This window comes from Drosophila suzukii, chromosome X (assembly GCF_043229965.1).
Source record: "Drosophila suzukii chromosome X, CBGP_Dsuzu_IsoJpt1.0, whole genome shotgun sequence".
NCBI classification, from domain to species: domain Eukaryota; kingdom Metazoa; phylum Arthropoda; class Insecta; order Diptera; family Drosophilidae; genus Drosophila; species Drosophila suzukii.
In genome coordinates, this window is record NC_092084.1 from 9331207 (window position 1) to 9348957 (window position 17751).

A 17751-nucleotide genomic window follows, 5' to 3' on the forward strand; every position below is an offset into this window, starting at 1 on the left:
CATAAAACAACATGAACAAAGACGAACACACGACGATCACACAAGTGATGCAAATGCAGTTAAAACGAAGACAAACAACGTTGATTTGTAGACTGTTTCCATTTTCGATTCATACTACTTTTAGAGGAAATTTTGGAGTCCAAACAAAATTTTATAATACTTAAAATCATTTAAAAAAAAAGGTATTATAAGAAAGCAAATAGTTCGTACTTGAGTTATATGTAGAATTCAATCTTTTCTTCAAATTAAGAAACTTACAATTTTTAAGGAAATGTTAAGATTTATTGGAAATGTGTTGTCTTTAAATATTTGATTGAAACTATGGACATCGCATCCTAAAACAAAGTACATATCGAAAATGGCAACAGGATGGATTATAATCTTTTCTGGTTTTGGTCCCATCTGGGGGCTTACCTTTCCCGACGACGCCTTATGGAGCTGGAGTAGAAGGTGATGAAAGTGAAAGAGGAAAGTTTAGAGAGGATCCGATCCATTCAGTGATTCAGTGACTAATAAATATTAATATTAACCCTCCAAAGCCCCCGGGGGGCGCACCCTCACCGGAGATGGAAATTCGTGTCAATGGCGACTCTTGAAATATCTTGAATTATCTGGGCCGTAGCCAAAACTCTCGTTGCAATTAACAGGCGACCAAAAAATGAAAAAACCAACAACAGTGCGCTAAAAATGGCAACAAAAACAACAGCTTGCACAACTTAAAGCGATCTTGGTGGGTTTAAGAGGCTGGGGGGGTGAGGGGTTAAGGCATCGTTAAACGAGTTCAATTGATTAGCAGCCCAGTGTAAATGAATTCATCAAGCGCCGACGACGACAGCAACATTAACCCTAAGAAAATATGTGCAGTGCAAAAGTGGGCGTCGCTCATCCCCCTCTTTAACCCCCCACAGCCCCCATTTACATATATCTATATGTTTATGGCTATATCGGACGCTCCAGTCTAGCGAAAAATTGCCAATTAACCCTGGGAGTGGGTCAAGTCAAGTATACGCCTAGGGAACTTAAGTAGGCGGGCTAAAAATATTAATATGCTCTTTGGGTTAATCGCTGGAGGATACTCAGCGACTACAGTGGTGACTGGATAAATGGGATTGTTTTTGGCTAAGGAATCATTGTTTAATTTTCTTTCATAACGTAGTCTTGAAGAAATCTAACTTTTATACTAAGCTATACAAATTTTCATGACATTTTACTAACAAATTTGCTATTATACCACAAAAAACTATTTGTCTTGTGAATATATAATATATATATTCATAATAACTAATAAAAACTATTATTTTTGCTTAAGAATGATGTATTATTTAAATATTTTAGGTATATGTTGTATTCTAAATCCTAGAAAGGTTGTATCAAATATTTTTAATATATCATGGAATCTCCAAAAAGAAACGCGACCTTAAGACTGGCTTATAGAACTGGTCTTAGTAGAGCCAGTAAGACAACAACTTGATAAATGCTATTTTATTGCCATAATTACATATGGGACGTGCTACATCTTTGAGAAGCCATTAGCGAGCCAACACTGTACAGGGCACTTAGGCTAACAGGTTCGTGCCGCTTTTGCTTCCGCTGACAACTCTGGTTACACTTTTTCCAACCCAAAAAGAATTATAAAAAGAAGAAAAATTACATCATAAAGTTAACAATCGGAACTCACTTAATAGGAGCGGGCGTGTTTTTCGGGTGGTAAAGAGGGGGTTAAAAATGTGGCGGGGTGTTGGGACAAGCACAAGACTTTGAGCCAACTAAACCCCAAGTAGAAAACAAAAAAAACCACAACAACAGCACGCTATATTAACGGGGCCAACGAGCTACAATCGGTTTTTTTTTCAGCCTCTGCTTTTTTGTTTGTAGTTCTTGTTTTTTTTTTCTTTTTTTGTAAAGTTGCACACCCTTGAAATTAGTAGCTGGCACTAAAGCCAAAGCTAGAAGCCAAATCATATCATATATAGAGCGCTTATCTTATCTATGATAAACATATGCTTTGGGGGCCACAAGCACACTGGAAATGCGGAAAACCGAACCGCAGACGATAAAATTCTTAAGCTTTTTTGTGTAAGAAAAGCGAAATTCCAATGCACAATTGGATATTGTTATGGAGAGTATAAAGATGCCATTAAGTCGGCCCTTCAGAAGCCTCAAATCAAATGAGTCATTAAATTATACTCGATTTCAAGTACTGATTTGATTATTCGCTTTGCATGCAAGGCGAGGAAATGAAATTTAATACGCAATGCACTAGTATAAATCTGTACACAATGACTGCCTTCAACAGATACAAATTATCGTAGATGAATATATGTGTAACCAACTTTTCTAGAAGTCAACTAATAGGAAAAATGGAAAATTGAATGAAAACACATTTAGAATATATAATCACCCAAATATATAGCTAAAAAATCGTATTATTTTTAGTAAGCAGAGAAAAAAAAGATCAAAAAGACTATGAACACAAAAGACCCAATTATTCAAGATAAACAAATATGACTCATGGGAAAATTGCTCGAGATATCATGCCAAAGAAGTCAAGATTATATTGATAGGCAGTAATAGGCCATACGGAGATTACTAAGATTTACTCATCGTAAGCCAAGCTAACCTTTGCAATAACTTATTTATATAACTTATTAATAAATCCATAGCTGAACAGGGCCAATGAGAAATTTGAATGCGTCAAGCTGCGTTGCACTTCATTGATCAAATCGAATATAGAAATGTTGGCAAAGTGCCCGGGGGTTTACTATATGAGATCGGACGTACGATGGACGGACGTGACGATGATCGTGGTCGAGACACCTGCGAGAAACGAAACCGAAACGGAAACCCAAAGCCATTATTCCATATTTCGCCCCAGAGGGGGTGGGAAGTACTAAAATTATGGTTCAATATGTAAACTTGTCCTTCGGATTCATTGGTTGCCAGCCACTGTCGACAGACGCGTGATTTGTTTTCAAGTTTTTACGAAAAATGGACAGATCCATAAGGTTAAGCGCCTTGGTTTTTACAGTGGATATTGGGGGATGTTAGATGTCTTATGTGGCAGTTCTTGTAAACTTGTTTGATTATTTCAAGGTCAAAAGATACTAGTAATTTAGAGAGTGACATTACTTTCACCATACCATATGCAGGAATTAAAAGTAATATATTTAAACCTATCACTTTTAAGATCAATACAATATATGTTGGCCAAAAGATACTAGTTTTTTAAAGAGTGGCATTATTTTTAAGTGATTTTATGATACTATTCCATACTATATCATGAAAGAAAAAGTAAAACATTTAAGTCTTCTATTCTTAGGATCGATAAAAAGAACACATTTTTTAAAAGCGATACATCTCCTCCATTACTGATACATTTATTGTAATATTTAGCCAATATTCACTGTAAATTCCTTTGTTTTGTGGGTGGCAAACGGACTCGAAAATAAAACTATTTCTGGCAAAAAACGAGCGAGAGGGAAGATCAAATTGGGGACAACAACAACAAGTGCAGTGGCTACGCCTGCGCTGAATATTAAGGGCACCACCAGCAACAACAACAACAACAACAACTTCAACAGCAACAGCAGAAGAAGAAAATAACAACAAAAGAAGAACCGTTGGTCGAGGCATTAGAAAGAGACGAGTCTTTCTATTTTTCTTTTTTTTTTCGCTGCGAACGCAACGCAAAGACGCTAAAACGATGACAACGCACCCAGTTGAGTGAGTGTGAGTGCGCGCACAGTGACGGGTAAATTTATAGGAACATTGGTCAGTTACACATTTCGATAAAAAAAAGATTAATATAATTAATGATAAAAAAAATCTTGCCTAATCTAATTTAAAGACATTTTCTCGTTACAAAATTTTGGAATTAACCAATAGGAAATTTATCAAAGTTTTCAAAAAAAAATCGATAAGAGTACTTTTTATATTTTCCAGAAACACCTCAAGGGTTTTTAATCTATGTTTTAGTGCATATATCATGCATTTCTTTGCAATAGTTCGGTTTTAACTAAAGGAAGTAATTTCCATTTTCAAAAATATACAAATTGCACATTTCTGATGATCCCTTTTTGATTAAATTTGCCAAAATACGCAATGCAGAATACTCATTTCAAGGGGTAAACAACGCCCCGCATCAAGTGTAAACAAATAGTAAAATGCTTAGCTAAACCGTAAACAAACAAACTTTTTGATGACTCTGGCCTGGCCACTTGGAATCGAAACCACTTAGGCGGAAGTAATAAAAGTAATTTTGGCATTACAATTTTGCCCGCAGCTGTGCGCACACTTGTATATGGCTTTTTTTTTGAATCGAGGAAAATCGGCTAGCTTTCAGTCTGTCTGCGAATTTGATTTAAAAATAAACCATGGAATCATCGCACACTATATAGAGCGCTGATGCCCAGCTTTTCCACATCCCACCAGATACTGGGGTGGCCATATAGAGCTAATGGATAATGGATAGTACTCCGATTTTTACCGAATCCAGGTTGAAGAGCGACGAAACTTTCTTGATGAATCCGCCGCCACTGCCGCCGCCGTCGCGCTTCTTTTTCCTGGTTGTCATCGTCGCTTCGGCTCTTATTTAATTATTTTATTTATTAATAGCAATTATTATTTTGTATAATTATTCTTGTGGGCAGTTCAAGGGTTAAAGAGTTGTTCCAGCCACACACAAACGCACCAACACACGGACAAAAGCCGGCGCTGCTGCTTCTTCTTCCCCGCTTCGTTTCGTTACTATTGTATTGTATTTTTTTTTAGTTGCCGCCTGTGATTATCCAACTCTTTGCACTAGATAAACAAAAATGCACACATTTCGAACTTAGCGGTTTGCCTTTAATACATAGGTATATTTAAATCGCACGCACGGGCGTGTTGTTTGTGTTTTAGCGATCGGGGAACTGAAAAGAGGCCGCCGAAACAACAAACACAACACAGTAGGAAAAAAAACACAGTACGAGAGAGAGGGAGAGCGAATTTTTTTCGGTATACTTTGCTGGCATTTCTCCCCCTCCGTTTCGATCGATAGGCGGCCTATCGTTATCGCTCGCGCTGGCAATGCTCGCTCCCTTTCCCACACTCCAGTTATATACTTCTCCGCCGACGGCAGTGCCAATGACTCATGAACTGTTCACGCAAATTGATATACTTGTGTTCACATTTCCGTTGCACGAAACCAAACAAACAAACAAAAAAAATAATTAAACCGAACGCGACGAAAACAACACACCCAAACTAATCGATTTTTGCAGCTCGATAGCGGGACTATCGATGAGTGACAGTGTGACCGTTCAGTGATCTTCGAACCATACCAAGAAATACTGACATTAAAATCCCTGCCCAAATATACTAAATAGTAAGGGTATTCCAAAAATATCAAATTAAAAATATTTTATATAATACTCCAGATTGGATGAACTTTTGATATATTGCAAAAATAGTTACCAATTCTAAAGAGTGTGGAAAAAAATAATCACAGGTTGATACTGTAAAAACAGGTTTTCAAAAAATAATACAAATAAATACAAACCATAAATCATCAAAGCAATAAAAACAAACAAACATGTCAAAAAAGAAGCGCAAAATGTATGTATATATATTTTTTAAGGTTTTCACATGGTATGTTTCTTAAATTAAAATAAAATTTTATTTGGCAACTAAAAGCATTAACACAACCAAATCATGCATAAATCTTAGGCTAAAACTATAAATTAATTTGATCAAATGTCTTTTTTACAATGTTTCTTTTTTCTTTGTTTCTAAACACAAATCAAACGGAATCATGCACTAAAAACTTAGTATAAACATCGTTAGCTTTAATGTAAAGAAAATGTGTAACGCCTGTTGGCAATTTTCCCGTTTTCATTTATATTTTCCTTTTGCAGGCCAGGTTAGCTACAACGAGCAACAACAACGCGCCGGAAACGGAAATGGGCGACGCTTGGCCCACAAAAGCGAGGAGGCCGAGCGCCTTAACCGCCTTAAGTAAGTAACGATTCGTTAAAAAGGCAGCAAAATGTGGGAAAAAGGCGGATAAGTAGAGGGGGCGGTAAGGTATAGAACAGGCGTGCTCCCAATTACACTGGCTTTGCCATTGGCGATTTAAAACTGTGGGCGTTCGAGCCACATTCACTAAATGAATAATTAAGGTAAAAATGCGGTTGCAGTTGTAGTTTGACTTAAACAATGGAATCGAATACAAATTACATCACTTTTGTTGTCTGAATATTGAATATAATCTATAATTTGAATCGATTTTTAGCAAAAAACTAGAGCAGTACATATGATAGGGATATGGAATGATTGAAAGTTTTATCCGGGTTCTGATTATCTTCTTTATAAAGTTTTATAAAATAAAAACGCATCAAGCATTAACTTTTTAATTATTTTTAAAAATATATTAAGAAATTTTAAATTATAATTCGTACTGCTGAAAACCTATTCGATAAACCTCATCTTAACCTAGAAACTTATGTAGGCCACTTAAAAAAAAGTGCCATAATAATTGTTAACGTTAAACGTATGCATTTTAAACGAATTGCCTTGTGAACTTAATTGATTAATTATCGCTAAGAGCTTCTTAATTTGTTTGTGAAATCGCCAAATTAGGTGAAAATGGGAGCCGCCTTGGAACTGCGAACTAATGAATTCTTTGAGCAGGGGGCTAATTACACGGCCGACTGTTTTCACTTTCCCGGCAAGTTCTTGAGCTGGTTGTTCGGCCCTCGAGGACTTTTCCCAGCCGGAAAATGTGGGGAAAACTAGGAGGACTCAAAAGCGCGCTTTAGCATTTTGGCTGGATTGCCGTTGTTAAGGCGAAGTTGGTAATGGTGTTGGTGTTGGCTTTGATGTTGGTTTTGATGTTGATGGAGGCTTACGAGGATTCGCTTGCGCTGGTGTGCGTGCTGGTGTATCTGTGTGAGTGACTGTATCTGAATCTGTGATTTTTGGCATGGATTTTCAGCTGAGGCCGTTGGCACAAATGATTAAATTGCCAAAACTTACAGTCTGCGACCCGCTCCTTGATTTGGCTGCCTGCGAATGCTGTTGCTGCTGCTGCTGCTGTTGCGGCTGCTGCGCATTCTGCTGTTGCAGCTGCTCGGCCGGTGGCTCCTTTGCATTTTCCGTATCCGACTCGATGCGCATGCGCTGATTCTGCGGAAGAAAGTGGAATGGAAAACGATCAGGATTAAGATCTTGGGTTAAATATTGCATATTAAATGTCTTTAAGCCTTCTTCTCAGCCCCAAGAAACATTTTTAAGAAAATATCCATCTTTTGCTATAAAGGCAAAGTTGTCAATGCTAAAGATACTTAGAAAGTTGAGAAAATTTAGGGAAAAATGTTCGAGAAAGAAGTTTTTTGGTTGTTTTATACATTTTTTAGGCACTTATACTTTAAAGTATAATAAGTAATCTTATGATCAATCAAAATAAATATTAAACGTTATATCCATAGGATTATTAACCATTATTAACACACATTTTTAAGAAGTTTATTATCATACTTATATAGAACCCACTTAACCGATAAATATATTTGATATCGGTTTCAATATCGATGTTTATCTTGTAATCCTTTATCGATGCTTTTGTCGCGAGGCTCCCCCGCCCCCCGATTCATTGTCCTTGTACCCTCTTCTCTTTTAACCATATTTAATAGGCACTTTTAAGAAGCTTATAATTATACCTCTACAGAACTTATTAAACCTATAAATATATCGGTTTTAATATCGATGTTATTCTTTATCGATCATTTATCGAAGCATCGGCTTATGTCCTTTATCCACTTACATTGGCACAACAGCAGGCGTATCGCGAGGCACCCCCACCACCTGATTCATTGTCCTTGTCCCTCTCCTTTTCTTTTTCCTTTTTCTGGCGATCCCTGGACTGATGTTGATCCTGATGATGTTGCTGTTGCTGTTGTTGTTGCTGCTGCTGCTGCGGCGGAGGCGCCGTCAGTTGACGTCGACGTCGACGCATTCGCACCGGAGACCGCGAGCCAACATAATTTGAAAAGCGGCGCCTGGAATGCCGCACTATCGACACCCAGTCAATCATTTCTCACAGTGCAGTATCTCAGTCTACCCGCGATTTTTTATTTAAATAAAATAAAGCTCTGGTTTTATTTCAATCGGTGGGTTTCTCTTGATTTTCAGTTTTCACCTTGTGCGTTTCATTTTATCTTTAAAAGTAAAAATATTTAACAAATAATATAAATAGTTAGCACCTAAATGGCTTCACAATTCGCTAATTTTGTTTACTCTCTTTTTTAAGAAAAAAATAATGTGTAAATAACATTTAAACCTAATTAACTTCAAGTATTTCTTTGAGTGGTGTGCAGAAGTCACCACTTGAATATTAAGAAGACAACATCGGGAGCACAATGGTATGACAAATATGCCTTTGATGAGTTGCGATAGCAACAAGTTGGGTGCAAACAGCCGGAAAAGCGGAAAAGCTGAAACGAATGGGATTGAAATCGGCACCCTCGCTGTCTTTGTTTGTTTTTCACCGGTTACACACACAAAAACAGATGAATATTTGTGCCACTCACAAATAAATAAAAGATGTATGCCCCTACTTTTTGGTTGTCACTAAAATAAATAATACTGGCAATTATTTAACCGGAATAAACCAATTCCAGTTGGTAATATATATAGATACAAGATCTTAAAATTTCAATGAATCATTAATCATTGCTTTATATTCCATGGAACTTGTTTATTTGGTTTGCATTGGGAGATCTTTGATTTGTGAGCACTTTGCCAAAACCAATATTTACGATTGCAATTTGATTATTTATGATTTGCTATTACTTGAGATTTGATATTTTTAAATTATTTGTTGGGCTAAAATGGGATTAAACATTTATTTTAAAACCTGAAATATTGCGTTTATTTTTTGAGTGACTACTGTTTTCATTGTTTTCTCGCTGAGAGTTCGTTTGGCGTCAGATCTTTATAGAGTGTGTGCCAAGGTCCCGAAAACCGAATGCCGAATACTTTTTGTTTACAGTCGGTGCGGCGAAACATGTGTTCTCATGTGCGGATGTTCTAAATTCGAAAGACTCCTGTTGCCGTACGAAATTTCTCTCGAAATTAGCAGCGGAAAATCGAAAATCCAAACGCTATTTGGCATGAAAGAAACGCAAGAAAAGCCAAACGTTGCGAGCTGCCAAAATAAATAGATTGATATATTGCTCGTCTCGATTATGTTGATTTTCTTGTTGCTTCAACGATGTTTTCCAATGCCAGACGGCCATGAATGAAAAACTCAGCGAGAGACAGAGAAAAAGCGGAAAATAGCAGGGAAAGCCAAAGGGCTGAATGTGTTCACATGTTATGGTATATTATTCTTCTAAACTTTTGATTGTTTTACTTTTCACTTACAAAATAAAAATAAAATGTATTTTCTTCTTATCAACACAAAAAACTATTTTTTATATTTACAAATCTCATTGGTTAATTGAAAATAGCATTAAATATGTTAGCCTTTTCCTTTTTTATATTTAAAAAAATTTTTTTAAATTGTTTTTTAAAATGTAATATTTAGAATACAGTTTTTGCTAAAACAGTAACTTGAAAACTAAACATTTTCATTGGAAACAAGAGTTTTTCCCTCACAATTTCAGTAATTTCCTTCGGAATTTGCCACTAAGCCACTAAACGTGTCAACCATATGTTGTGAATTATCACGATTTCCAACAATTAATTAAAGTAATGGCTCAATTAACTGCTGTGCAGGTTTAATCACTTTTAATTTGCGCCACCTGGTGGTGGTTTTAATTGGTGAGCGATTGCTGTGAGGCACGTGGGGCGTATACGTAATATTTGGAAGCCTGCCTGTTGTTCATCCGCCCCGTAGTTCACCTGCCACCTTGTAATGCCTCAATGCCTCAAACTTTGTCTTGTTTTTTCGCTAGTCTTTTCGTTATATTTTTTTCATTTGTTTTCCTACTTGATGTGTACATTCTGTCTTACAAATTATGTAAAATGTTTGTTTTTTGGCGCCAATGCAGATGAGTGATGGACACGCATGTGTCAGAGTTACACAAAAAAAGAGAGGAAAAAAATAGAAACCGGCCAACGACTGATAACAACATTAAGGAAGTACAGAAATATGGAGGAAAAACACGGTATGGGTCACACAGAAAAAAAAATAAAAAACATTATCTTAATGTTTGATTAATAAAAAGTAATATTTTCCATAAAAAACACGGCAGTATTTAACATCTTTTAAAATGACTTAAATATTTTTTGGCAATGATTTTCATATACAAATATTTCTTTTAATATAACGATTAACATTTTAAAGCAACAAATACTAATAATTGTATTTTATTATATTTTTTATCAGTTAAATATACTTAGGGATATCTTTTTGTTGCCATTTTACATTCTGTATAGATTCCCTTTATATATATTACTTTGAGAATTACTGATAAAATATACACTTTTAAAACATAATCCTATAAACTTTGACTATCAAATTAACTTTAGGAAATTTTTAAAATATTTTAAGATTGTTTTTCAAGTATTTGTATTTTGAAAACAAACAAAAATCAGGCGAATTGTGAACCACAAGTGTTGAGTGCTCTATTTATTTGTTTTTGTGTCCATCTGCACGCTTAACGAGGGTTAAACAGCGACTGGGGGTTAAAGGGCATTCCCCGCACCCACGCACACCCTACACACGCACACACACACACGCACACACATTGAAAGGTAGACAGACACGCGCCGCTATGCAAAATTGTTGTGCGACTCGACGCGTCAACGGCACGACTGTTACTACCGCCTTTGCCGTTCCGTTTGCCGCTGCCGTTTTTCCTTTGCCATACGGCATACGGCACACACCCACCCACCCCCCGGAATTACCACCCATCACCACCCACCGCCCACCACCCCCGATGGGGCATACCAACCCACACCAGAACACACCAGACCCGCCAGGTCCATGTCCGTTCGCCAAAAACCGAGAGCGTTCGTGTGTTACCGCCTCTGTCGACGTTGCCGTCGCTGTCGGCGTCGCTGCCTCGGCCCGGCCAAACAAAAAAAAAATTCAACAACAAAAAATAAAATGCTGGCTACAAAATGCAGAGAGCGACAAAAAGAAAAATAAGTAATGGGAACCTTGGGCAATCGTTCATTGGTTAGCAACTGATAACAAACATTTGTCGGCCTGCCGGCAGCATCCTTCAAGCCAAAGACAGATTTTTAGATGAAGTACAGTGATACCTCGTTGTTGGAAAAATAAAAGAAATTTCTCAAGACTGTAGTACATATGAATTTTTAAATAAGTTAAAAAATAAAGCATCCCATACTTTTTTTGTTATGAATATCCTTAAGTTATAAGTATAATAAGCTATTTAAAATATTCCTATTTAAAAAATGTTAATATCTTTGAATTTGTCTTTATCTCTGAATCAAAAAAGAATCCTTTTATAAATAAACCGGATTTTAATCATAAATGTGTTAGAACTTTGTTTCAAAAATATAGAGTTAACGATGATATTAAGGGAAGGAACCTCAAGCTTCAATGATTTTTTGTACCTCTAGATCAAAAAGAATCCTTTTAAAAATCAATTTTATGTAATCTCAAATACGTTGGAACTTTAATAAATATAGAGTTATCGTTTTAAATTAACTTGTTCTTCTGTTGTCATTTATCATCGGATTACTTGATTTAAAAAAATTAAAGCCTACTTTTAGGCACCTTTACAAGTGATTTGAAATTCCGAAAGGTATATACGATATATACATGATGAAATAAAAAATATAAGGACCAGAGGTTTACCAACAGCCAGGACCCACTGTAGCCGTCAACAGTTTACCGTTCGTCTGCCGCCCATCGTTTACCGTTGGCCGATTTGTGACGTACCACCGTTCCGCTATTTCGCCGTTCCGATGAGCGTTGAACGGTTGCACGATTTCACGATTTCTGAATTTCACGACTCGACGACTTGACGACCCTCCGATTTTTAGTACGCATGTCCCAGGCGACAAACAACAAGAAGCAAAAACAAAAAAAGTGGGCGCGAAAGGACAACAAACAAAGTAAATTGCCGAGCGGCCACCGAGTGCAAGCGAGACGGCAGCAGTCGGTGAGAGCGGGACGGCAGCAGTCGGAGAAAGCGAAAGGTTGGAAATCTGAGCCTTTGTGTCTGCTCCTGTTTTTCTTTTTAATGTGTAGGTATAGTATAGCGACATCAATCACCTTAAACCGAAACGCTAGAGATTCGACATTGGATTACCCCTTAATATTATTATAGGTCTAAATTTTCAGCATTGGAATGGAAACTAAATATGCGATCCTAACGAGCATAACAATCATAAGACTTAAAGGAGCAATTTATAAAGAATTTAATAAAAAGTCCTTAAAAGTGTCTTAAAAGGATGTATCTTATCTGGATTTTTCTGGTTGTAGTTGCTTTATATTTTAAACTTTAATTTAAAAAATGTTTTTTCATAATTAAACTATTTTTAAAAAGCCTGTTAATATTTAGAGAATTTTATCTTAAAAATATTCTGTTCTGATTCAGATCCTTGACAGTTTACTAAATATTTCAAACAATAAATTTTTGTTAGTAAAAATAATTTTAAAAGAATATTTACATGTATTTAAGTTTTTCATAATATGTTTAACAACCAAGTATTTTAGAATTCTAGAATAGTTCTCAAAAAAATCGAAAAAAATATTTTTTTTAACTTTATAATTACTTGTATAGGGTATTGTAACCCCGTATACGAATCTACTAATCTAGCCAAGTGCCCCGATTGATGGCTTAGAATGGGAATGGGGTACACCGGTCGTCATAGCCACTTAAGCCGCAGCAATTTTTAAGGGACATCTGGCCGTAAGGACATTCAACCGGCTCTCTCACGGATTGAGTACCACTCCCGCCCGTTTCCATCCACTCACCACGTGCTTGGGTCCTGGGACATGTTCGAGAGATTTCAATTAGCCGTGGGCCACCTAATGGTTGTGCCCTCGATTTTTTGCATCAACTGCAGCGGCTAAGAGGGCCTCCACTTTAATGGGACGGATATTAACCCATTTATTCGCATAATTGAGATTTTTAGAACAGTAGCTAGGTTTTAGAAAATTTAATAACTCATTATTACAGGAGTCCTTTCGAGAAACTTAAATTAAACAACTTTTCTTCACTACCAATTAGTTCAACATTAATAAAATTGTTGTGGTGATACAACATTGTTTTAAAACCAGAACTTCATACCAAGTTTCAAAAAATAAACTTTCGTCAAAGGAGAAACTTTATTTTATCAAGATTATATATTAATAAAGTATCACTTAGTGACTGTTGTAAACGGAGATAATATTAAAAATATAATGAGACCATACCTAATTTCCCCATAAACCCCAAAGTTTGCTAAAGAACCTTGTAGAATAACTTGTAGTGGCAATGCCAGATGAATATAGAATATATGATTATGGTCTTAATGGGATGTATGCAGTGTGTTTCTTACCAAGATCTCTTCCAATTCACTCTTAAATGTTCTGCTGAGGGCCTGGGCGCTCACATTATTTGCGATCTGATTCTGATTGAGTGTTGATTGGTTGGTTTGATTGGATGAGGCGTCGTTGTTAAACTCATAGGCGCAATTGCGATTTAAATTTGAAGTTTTGATAAACTGTGCGATATTCAGGTATAGTAAGTAGTAGTAGTAGTAGTAGGCGTGGAGTGGAAGAAGAGAAGAACAGATAACAGTATAGAGTAGAGCAGATCGAGTGAGATGAAAACAACGCCGAAACAGAAGATATAAACAATAGGAACTTGAATCTAGAAATAATCAGGGGTCCCTTTAAAATCTCTAATAATTTCAAATTCAAAACTATTATAAAGGAAATAAGCTAAAAACACATTTCTCATTGGGTTTCGCATATAAAATATATTATTGCATACTTTTCGACACTTTAAAGTTTTGTAAATCTCTAGAAAATACACTGATCCTTAAGGGATATATAAAATTCTTAGAGAAACAGGCAGACAACTGAATATTATAGAACATAACTATGAGGAAAGGCTATGTTAACGTAAAGGGACAACTCGAAGAATTGAATTCAAAGCTTGAAACAGGAACAGCATTAAGATGGGAAATAGAAAAAAATATATATATCATTAGGTAAAAGAAAATATTTTCTCAAATTTCGAGAGGAAAAAAAACCATTATTAAGTAGAGTATAAACAAATAACTAGTATAAGCAAGTGGTTACTGGTAACAGCGTAGATTATATAGATGGGAGTTTAACGGATCTAGAAATAATATCCCATACTCAAAAATCAACAGATCAATAATAGTACAGTATGGAGATTGTTAAAAAAAAGAAATTTGGGAAGAGAGATATTTTAAAGCATAAACATAAGGTTAAGAAAGGGGCTTATCTTGAAGCGAAACTTTAAACTTAAATATATAAAAAGAAAGGATGATGTCTTAACAGATGAATTAAGTAGAAGCTAAGTACGTTTGTTGAAATGACAAGTAATGATATTGAAACGAAAATCTAAGGTCTTTCTAATCGGGAAGAGACATATTGTCTAATTGGGGATACAAATTCATTCACATCTCCCCCAAAAATAACTTTAAGTCCTGCATTTGTAACATTCTAGTTCTATGTAGCAAAGTAAAGTCCCCGAGGATCCTACTCACATCGGCTATTTTAACGGCCTGTCCGTCCTTCTCCCATTTGGTTGCAATTTGCAAGGTTTCCGCTGTCTTTTGCTGTATGCTCTTCGAGTCATCCAATAATGTCAATTCATAGAATTCTTGTATATCTGAAATGGTAAATAAACCTCAATTAATATGAGTGTTATTGTGAAAGATCTTAAAACTAGTTCACAACTTTTCTTGCAGAATATTTCAGTCAAATAAAATACTTAAGCCCTTAATAAGTAAACTAAAATTCTTGTTACAGAAAAGGCATTTACATTTTATTTTTTAAGTATTAAAACATTTTAAACACTTGACATTTTTGCTAATAGATAGAATACACTTTATATCATTTTTAGACTTTTATAAATCTTACAAGATGATTCTAAGTCACTACAGATTTATGTTTTATTTTAGATCTAATAAAATTCCAAAGATATTCATGATGTCTTGGGTACATCTTATATAATCGAAAATTCGTTTTTTCTGTCCTTAATCAATTAACAGATCAATGATTTCATAAATCCTCCCATACGTTCAAAGCTCCAAATAAATTGAATAGGTTCCTTATTCCATTGAGAGCCATTGATATTTGAATTCTGAAATGAAAGAAAATAGATTAGACATTGTGACAGCAACAACCAAAAATCCAATCTCTTACCTCAGAAAAAGCTATTGGTCCAAGCTTTTAGAAATGACCACACACAGTATCTCGGTTTATTTCTTCAGCTGCTGGCAATAATCCTCTTTTATGAATATGTCCAGTCCGGGGGCCTTTAAATCGGACTTCTCTCGCTTGCCTACTCAGCGGAAAAGAAAAACCAACTCAATCCCAAGAGAGATGAATAATTAACTCCTTCACACCCGAACGGAATGGATTCTTGGATTGTGAAAACAAACAGGGAATAAAAGTGACAGTGCGGTTAATAAAGTTGAGCACATTGAGTAACGATAACGAGCAACTGAAGTGCAGCCGAACGAATAAACAAACGGATCGAAGACTCAGACGGGATTTTGTAGTTAACTTGTAGTGAAGTGCACTGGAAAAAATTTACCAAAAAAGTTCAAAATGCCCCAAAAATATTTATTTAGGAGAATTTGTATAAACTATGTTGAAGACTGTTAAACAGCACTATTCAAATTAGTATACAATGCTAGTTCATATAATTATATGTAAATATGAATAATGAATGAATGGATTTAATAAATACTAGCTAACGGATCCTTGGACTCACTTTATAAAGGGTTGCATCGTTTTTTTTTGGGATTCAGATTTTGGTCAAAAATACTAATTTTTGAACGGTTTTTTGACTAGTTTAGCCAAATCAAGGAGTACAGCTAAGAGACCGACAGTTTTGAGCAGCTAACATCCTAAGCTAACAATCCCAATCATTTTGAGGGAAATTTATTTTTTGACCCATTTTTTCATTTTTTGTAAGGGGTTGCATCGTCTTTTTTTGGGATTCAGATTTTGGTCAAAAATACTCATTTTTGAACGGTTTTTCGATCGTAGTTTAGCCAAATCAAGACGTACAGTCAAAAGACCGACAGTTTTGAGCAGCTAACATCCTAAGCTAACAATCCCAATCATTTTAAGGGAAATTTATTTTTTGACCCATTTTTTCATTTTTTGTTAGGGGTTGCATCGTCTTTTTTTGGGACTCAGATTTTGGTCAAAAATGCCAATTTTCTAACGGTTTTTCGATCGTAGTTTAGCCAAATCAAGACGTACAGCCAAAATACCGACAGTTTTGAGCAGCTAACATCCTAAGCTAACGATCCCAATCATTTTAAAGGAAATTTATTTTTTGACCAATTTTGTCATTGAGTTTTTACTTCATTTAATATATTTTTTCCTATTAAATATTAGAGTCAATTTTACTCTAGCCTTAACTTCTTTCGTGGCCAATAGATTATTCAAATACCAATGGGTTTCCTAACAGTCTGTAACTCATTCATTATTTAACTGCCAGCTTTAAATTCATAAATGATTTCAGTGTGAAACGGGCTTTTATGCTTAAATTATTACAGTGTCATACAGTCATTGAACAGCTTTTCCCAGAGAAGCGGAAATCAGAAACTGTCAGAATGCATCTTAAATGCACACATTTCAATGCAAACTGACGCCTGCCACTGACAGCGGAAGGGGCGGTCTGAAAGTGGGGGCGTGGCAGTACTTATATATGGTATATGTATGCATATACCCATATGCTGCCTGCCAATATGTTTCGCCTCAACAGCAGTCAAGTGGCCCAAATGGGGGGGAAACTAAAATTCAACTGAAACTCGGAACCAAAAAACTGGGAAAAAAAATAAAATTGAAACGAAATCCATGGCGCCCATTTAATTTCCTGTGCCCGACAGCTCAAAAAAGAGGGAACGAGACGGTCGTATAAGGGGGGAAAGAGAGGGCAGGAGCATTGAATTCCATGGGGCATTGCTATGCCACCAATACTGCATGGAAAAGTACTCGCAGTCATTGAAATGTGTGTACATACAGTACAGCTCCCTCGAAATCTAATAGTTTCCCTGGGGAAATTCGCTAGGCACTTTGAGCCAATATATTTAATACACGCAAAACACAAAAATGTAATAAAGAATTTATTTAGGCATTAAGAAACAAAACTAACTATAAAATCATTTCTTAAAATTGGAAAAAACTTTCAAATATTTTGGAATTTTTTTTATCAAAGGAAACCTTATAAACTCGTATTTTCAAGTAATTAAAAAATCTTATACGATTAATTCAAAAGTTTACCATATCTCAATAAGAACGCATCTCAATAGAACTGTGAAATCTTAAAATATTAAAGTATTTTATATTATTTTATTAAACCAAGAAAAAGTCTTCGAAATATATAAGTACCCTCTATTAATTTCTTAAAATTTTTCAACCCATAAAAGATAGAAAACATATTTTCAGATTTTCTTTTCCGAGAGACTACTGTATGTACAGTACACATAAGCATTGGCACTTCTGTGCGTTATGCAATCGATTTGGCCACTTGAACTTAAAATGAGTTATCGGAATGCTTCCTGTAAATGGCTTCATAAGCATTGTTATTCCTC

The 17751-nt window shown here is 35.6% G+C and overlaps 1 protein-coding gene across 39 annotated transcripts in view; it reads right to left on the minus strand.

Annotated features, from left to right (window-relative positions):
* The window catches only part of dlg1 (discs large 1), a 44334-nt gene that overhangs the window by 15273 nt on the left and 11310 nt on the right, over positions 1 to 17751 (minus strand). For 15 of the 39 annotated variants that reach the window (XM_065868033.2, XM_065868034.2, XM_070997733.1 and 12 more), the window contains 4 exons: positions 14683 to 14807; positions 13501 to 13665; positions 7015 to 7164; positions 415 to 438 (listed from right to left, as the gene is read on the minus strand). In XM_065868033.2, coding sequence (XP_065724105.2) covers positions 415 to 438; positions 7015 to 7164; positions 13501 to 13665; positions 14683 to 14807 — 464 coding nt within the window. Of the gene's footprint in view, positions 1 to 414; positions 439 to 4486; positions 5286 to 5575; positions 6948 to 7014; positions 7165 to 7801; positions 8098 to 13500; positions 13666 to 14682; positions 14808 to 17751 lie in introns of those variants that run through there. The other 24 variants (XM_065868035.2, XM_036820584.3, XM_065868031.2 and 21 more) reach the window with 16 other exon arrangements.